Source organism: Pygoscelis adeliae, unplaced genomic scaffold, assembly GCF_000699105.1.
Source record: "Pygoscelis adeliae isolate BGI_AS28 unplaced genomic scaffold, ASM69910v1 Scaffold174, whole genome shotgun sequence".
NCBI lineage: Eukaryota > Metazoa > Chordata > Aves > Sphenisciformes > Spheniscidae > Pygoscelis > Pygoscelis adeliae.
The window spans coordinates 1,254,021-1,261,046 of record NW_008824676.1 but is presented as its reverse complement, the minus strand read 5'-3'; the positions used below and the strand labels follow the sequence as shown (position 1 = coordinate 1,261,046).

General features: G+C 42.6%; 1 protein-coding gene across 1 annotated transcript in view; it reads right to left on the bottom strand.

Annotated features, from left to right (window-relative positions):
* Nucleotides 1–7,026, bottom strand: part of TCF4 (transcription factor 4) — a 245,232-nt gene that overhangs the window by 92,788 nt on the left and 145,418 nt on the right. The window contains exons 7-8 of the mRNA XM_009323115.1: nucleotides 2,360–2,489; nucleotides 1,856–1,905 (exon numbers count right to left, since the gene is read on the bottom strand). Coding sequence (XP_009321390.1) covers nucleotides 1,856–1,905; nucleotides 2,360–2,489 — 180 coding nt within the window. The remainder of the gene's footprint in view (nucleotides 1–1,855; nucleotides 1,906–2,359; nucleotides 2,490–7,026) is intronic.

Below are 7,026 nucleotides of genomic sequence, written 5' to 3'. Positions count from 1 at the left end.
TCGCTGCCGGCTGGTGCCAGGCGCATGCAGAACAGGGCGCTGCATCCTCCAGCGTGGTGCCTGGCAGCGCGCCGGCGGCTCTGCGGCACGGAGGTGGCTCTGCGGTGCCACAGCACGCGCGGCTCCGCTCAGTATTACCCCCGCTACGCACAGCCTTGCCTCCAACTGTAAAGGGCTGGGAGGGATTTATCATGTGAAGTTGTCAGAGAAACTATTAAAAGCTAAAGTTTCACCTAAATTAAATCCACCTCTAACTTCAAGCATAATAGTACTCATAAAAACCTTTGGGGAGGATATTAGCTATTGCTGTAAAGGCATCCAATAAAAACCAAAACCAAAAAACACATAGTGAAATAAATTTAAAATACATGTGTGGAAACTTATTTTTAATTAAAAAAAAATAGTATTATTACTTTACTGGAAACTTGCATTTGAGAATTTCCATATTTCAACATCTTACAAAAAAGATGTATGTTTGTGCTTGTTTAACATTATAAAGATTACAATAATCCATGCAATTAAATTAGGATGTTCATATGTGTTTTTCTCTTTCAGGTTAAAATTTTATTATTTATAAAGTGACCAGTAACAAAACCACTGTTCAGCACAGTCACTACAATACCTGAGGCTTTAAAAGTATGCTAGTTTGCAAACTGCAAATTTACATGGATTTATGGTAAAAACACAAAACCCATCTGAGAGTAACATGCCAATTCGTTATATATTCCGCAAGATTGATTGCCACTCAGCTCCTCCTAATAACCAGATCTAGAGATAAAACAAATAGAGTTATCAGGTATGAAAGGAAGCTCTCCCCTCTTGAGTGGTTTGTTTTCTCTTTGCAGATATTGATACGAAAATATGTATTATGTATTTTTAAAGTAATGGTGGAGAAAAAATTAGAATAAAAATACTAGAATAAAACGCACTCTTGAGCCATACTACTCTTTATGCTGTATTTACTGAAATGTCGTATGATTTCTTTTAAAACCGCTATTTTATATATATATTTTAATGGATTTAAAAGTAAGCACTCTCAAAAGACGTAATGCACCTTGGTACAGCTTTTTCAGGAAAAAACTCACAGAGATTTTACACAATGATGGAAAAATGAAAACTAACAGAATAATTATTTGGATCACGAAACAAAGAACTTCACCGAACCAAAGAGAAACACCAACTTCTGACTGCACGATGCAAAGATTTCACCATAAGCACTGAAAAACGTGATGCCGGATGGCATCTGTAACCCTCCTTAGGACGAGGTATCAGGAATAGCCTTTAAAATATTGGGGGAAACCCTGGGTAATTACCAGCTCTGTCGTTATTGCTCGAGCAACCCACAATGCCTCTGGCAGCAGCTGGATCCCAGCGGTTGGCACCTGGGCTCACCCCCAGCCAGCTCCTGCTGCAGGTACCATAGCTCAGAGACCTCACGGGAAAATGGAGATGTTTGCCCCGCAACCCGGGCTGAGACCCATGGAAACGTCTCATAAATCCTCTCCGCACATCTCTCTGAACATGCGAGCCCATAAATCATCATCAGCCCGACAAAGAAGCTAACCGGCACGTGGAAGGGATGCTCGCCCCGCGCAGGTACACGCCGCCCGCGCCCGCGGCACCTCTTTAGCGTCCGCCGCTGAAAATCCACATGAGCAGCACACGCTCGTCCCCACCGTGCAATTAATCACTTCCACGTCGGGACAAGCGACGAGATCTTTTAACTCTCCTTACCTTGTCCTCAGCCTTTAGCGCCAAGCGCTCTGCGAGCCCGGGAGCAGGCTCGCTTCTATCTGCCTGCAACCGAACAAAGCCACCGCGATCACAAGCAAGCGAGCAGACGAGCGGTACTTACTGAAGATGGCAAACCTGGAGGAACTTTTCGAACTTTCTTTGTTTGTACTTCTGAAAAAAGACAAAACGGTGTCTTCATAAGACAGGCTTATTTTTTTTTTTTTGCACCAAGATTTTCTACAGACCCAGCTGCTAATCGCCCTGCCCCGCCGTCTCATGCCAGGCTTGCAGCAGTTTTGGTAACACCGAGTGGATGCCACCGCTCTTAAGCCTGACAGTCAAATGCTGGAAAATTGTTCATATTTTGATCTTGAGCGTTAGGGCCTTTGTTTTCGCCTTACACGGATTTGCTTTGAAGAAGCGATTTTTTAAGGCTCCTTGCACGCTCAACAAAGAGGACAGAGAGGAGCAATCAGCTAACGTTAACTAAACCCCTCCGAGAGTCCTGGCGGCGTACGCGTAGGCTCTGCCACTTATTGTATTTATTTCGAAGTAGTGCTAAACAGGACGAAACTCCGAGTATTTGTTGAAATGGAAAAAAAAGGTTGAACACAAAGTCACTCACCCATAGAGGTGCTGTGGAGAGGCCTCCGCCGGGGGTTATTGCTAGAATACTGATAGTACTGGGAGCCAGGCTTAGTGGGGGAGAGCGCTCCTGGGTTGCCAATATCCATGTCACCTCCAAGGAGACTTTGCTAAAAGATTAAAAATATATACGTGTGTGCGTGTGCATGTTAAATCCGACTTTCCTCATCATTAGCTATTTCTCATTCCTAAAAATAACACAGCAAAGAAACCTTCACAAGCGACTGAAACACGGAAACAAGAACCTGCCAAAATTTTAAAGGCGACATCACAAAAATTTCCAGTTGAGCATCTTTTCCTTTACTAGGAAAACACAAAGTAATTAATTTAAAATATGATTATTTACATTTAAAGGAGACTTACTGCCTGCTTATTCAAATGCAATCGGTGTTTTAAAAACTTTTGGAGCTCTGTTAATGTATTTGAAGGTAATTTAGTTTCTTCACTGCAAACAAGATAGTTAAGTGCACGGATTTAACAATAATAAAACTTAAAAAAAAATCCTGCTGTTGACAGAGCGGTTGCTTCAGTGTGCATGAAACAGCTTCATTGTCTATCCCCGTGCAAGGAAAAAACTCATATCTGTGAATTAAATATATCAGATTTTGCAATATAAAAATCTGCACAGCAGGCTGTACGTAATATGTGATTAAAACGTTAAAATAAAATTACACATTATTAATATTTTTTGCAGTGCTATCAGGAAAAAAAGGCACCTCAGAAACCCAAAAACAATTAACGCTATTGTATAGCAGCAGCAGCAGCAAAGGACCTTCAATATATCCATTTTATGCCTGTACCATTAACTAACGAGATGCATCCTAGCAAACGCAACATTTTCTCAGCTACGAAAGGACTATGGTTTCCATACAACAGCAGAAAACATTATCGGACCCGTGCTATAAGAAAAATTATAAATCTTTAAGAGACCATGACAGAAGAACGATTTCCTGAGTAATGTTCTATTTGCTATAAACTACGTTGAAACTTACCCATAATATATAAATCCCCTGATTATACTCTGCATTGAACACATTGTTCTTTTAATTATTCTGATACGCAATAAAACAGGTGTAGATACTACCATTTATATTAAGAACAAATTTACCATTTAATAAAGAAATTTTAAAATTAAGTACCAAAAATCTAACTTTATCGTTACTTGTAATCAACTTTTACTGACTGAACTAATTACTGTACTTGATAAAGTACAGAATGTGTTTTCCCTAATCTAAATTCTAATCACCATGTCACTCACAACAGACTTAGTAATGCTTCACTAACACACTATTCACATGCAAAATACTCTAAATAGGCCAATTATGACTCTGCCCCTGTTCCCTGGTTAACCCGCTGAGAACTGAAAAATTTCACAAGGCAGTCACCAACTAAAACAAAGGCTCCTTGTTTTAAATTAAGACAGTCTTTTTGATTCCTAAATAGCTCAACAAAGTGGCATGTCTTCTGCTGAAAGCAGTTGGTCAAATATGACCCATGAGCTGGAAAATCAGAAATTAAAACATCCTTACTCCTTAACTATACTTCTAAAAACATTTAAAGATAACTTTTGATTCTATAAAACTATATTCCTCTTTTTCCCAGAGAGGCTAAATGAGAATCGCTGACGAGGGATGGACAAATGGGCTCTGACCGATTGGGGCTGAAACCCTTTCTTGGTGTGCAGCCTCGCATCTGCCTTTACAGACCTCTCAGAGATGTAAAGATACGAAAATGCCAGTCAGAAGGCACTTTTTGCTAATATCTTTACGTTCGGCTAATGTCTAATATACACCTGCAATGACTACGCTCCTTTTAATAAACAACACCTGCACCGGCAAAAAATGGTCGCAAGTCTATTGCATAGCGGCAGAGAAATGCATGCAAAAACCCTCTGACAAAAAGGGTTATCGATTCATTGTGAATATCCTCCGAAAATAAACGTAATTTTATTGAATGTCTTGGAGCATTTCAGAATGAAGCACCGCTAACCACAGAAATTCTCTTCAGTCATATATTTTTATCACGTATACGTTTTAACATAAAGACAGACCTGCTAAATCTGTGCATGGTTTATCCATATGTCGGGTAGTCTGAAAGACTTAGAGCCATCGGCTGTATAAATTCCTATACCCAGCCTACTAGATTTCATTTGACTTAAAAAACCCCCGTATATAAGACAGCGTTTGCAAACTATTTTAGATTAAACAAGATTCACTTTAGGAGCGTAAAACATACACATACCCTATGCTGGTTTTGTTTTTTCATCCAAACATTTTTCTCTATAAAAAGATGCAGAGGTTTCTACGGGAAAAAAATCCCAAACTTGTATTATTACATTAGAAGGAAACATATGCACCCGTCTTAAAGGCTGCACGCCTTTTGTTGAGCCAGCGACTGAACGCTGCTCTTTGCCACTAGTTGCACTTTCTAGTGACTGTTCGTTCCTCTTGACCTAACAGGTAGCTGCTGGCGTCGGGATGACGTTCGGCATCACGCACCCGCGGCTCTCCGCCCAGGACAGGTACGAGGTCTGCGACCCTCGGGCCCGTGCCGCCCCTGGGGCTCGCGGTCCCTGCGGAGGCTCCCACCCCAGGAGTAGGTGCACGGAAGCCTGGTGTGCAAAGCGCGCTCCTAATTAATGCCACATACCCTCACTATCAACAAATTCGATCCAAGGGCTCTGTTATAAACAGCGTTTTCTACAGCAAAGGTGAATTTATTTGGAAAAACACATCTCAAAAATTTTCACCGCGACTGTCACAGACTCACTTCTTCACTCTCTTGAAGAAAAAAAAAACCACAAACAAATAACCCAAAGCGGAGCAAAGCCCCCTCCTTTGTCTGCTATGGGACAGAGACATTCTTACAAGGTAAAAAAGAGGTGGGTTTGTGCATTAAGGGGACCTCGCCGAGCACTCCGGGGAGGAAAACCAAGATAAAAATATATATGTAGTTATTCTGAGATGCTTGTAAAGGAACAATGGGCATTTATTACTGTTCAGCCTACATGTCACACCGCTAATGGCCTGCAACAAAGAGAGAGATAAAACGTTTACAAACCACAATGCCATCGATTACACAGCCTTCCGAGCTCGCATTTGCTCCAAATTGGATCTTAGAAACGCAATGAATTATTAGGCATCAAAGTTAATATTTACCACTAAGAAATGATGAGCTTAAAAGCCAAGTGTTACATTTGTCAAACTCCTCTCCAGCCTTTAGCCAGGGGTCTGACGGGCACGTATGCCCTGTATACTGGAAGCGGGTTATCTCCGGGTGCAAGCAGGACAGCAGGCAGGACGCGAGACCTTGCAAATCTTCAGGCTCATCTGTATAAATCCTGCAGGCGTATCCTTGCGTTGTAGCACACACTGTACGAACCACTCGAGCCTCACAGACCCATGCTGTTTGCAGTCTATTCGTTTTATAATAAACAAAACTAATAATATATTGAATTTGCCAGTTGAATGTTAGTTTGAGCTAAAAACAATCACAGAAGGGGAAAAAAAAAGCCACAGAGCAAAATCCATTTTCCCGTTGAGCCACCCAGCTGTATTTTTTACCAATTACAATGTTTTTGCTTTTCTCGTTGTTACACACAATCCTTCTTTCTAGCAATTTGTAAAATAAGTCACCGACTAGTGAATCCTGCCTCCAAAATTTGAATAACTAGGCAAAGAATTAAAGCTGGGTAGGGAGAAAATATGCACGTACTATGACAAAGTAACGTCCATACGGATATGATATTACCCCTCCTGGAAAAAACAAACGTCGTTCCCACTGCAAACCTGAAGTTTTGCCTTTCAAAAGAAAATCATGTGAATTTCACTTAAATATTTGTTTCAGACCTAATAAGTAGGAAATATATTTACAAAACGCTATTTTCTTTTTCCTTTGTTACAGAAACAGGTGAGATTAGAGTATGGCAGAGTGCTGCTTTACTAACAAAACGTTAATTCAGATTAAAGGAAAATGGCCTTGAAGCCTGTAATCCGAAAGCCTCTGAAAACACTGATCAGGGAAAAATACCTCAGAAAAGGCCTTTTTTTTTTGCTGACAACCCGGATACATTTTTTTTTTGACATCTTCACGCTACGCCGTGATCCAGTATCAAACACAACATCGTGGGGATGTTGCAGGCAAGAGAAAAACGGGCTTAGATGAAAACAGATTAAGCTCCTTTTCTGAACGATTGCCAAATGTTTGTGGGTTGTGCTCACGTTTGAGTATTCCTGCGCGCACAGCTGCAGTCCCGCGCGCCGCTCCCAACCTGCGTGATGTATAGCGACTGCGGGACATATGTTCCCCTCGCCGAAAGCCTCGGAGAAGCATCGCGCGGGCACGATTGGAGGCAAACCGCCGCATTGCACGCGGCCGCACCCCTGGTTTCTCCCAGCCCTCTCCCACCCGGTGCAGTACGGAGGTTCCTCCCCCTCGGTGGGAGAGGGCGAGGAGCGGGGATGAAGGCCGAGACCGCCAGGGTCCTCGGCATCTGCAGGCATAGTCAGCAACCCAGCTGAACGGAGCCGGGGCGGCGTCGCGCCCTCGGTCCTCACGCCAGGCGGAGCGGGGACACTCGCCCCCGGGGTGGCAAAGTGGCCCTGCGCAGCTGGAGGTGCCTGAGGGGGCCGGGGTGCCCCTCCGGAC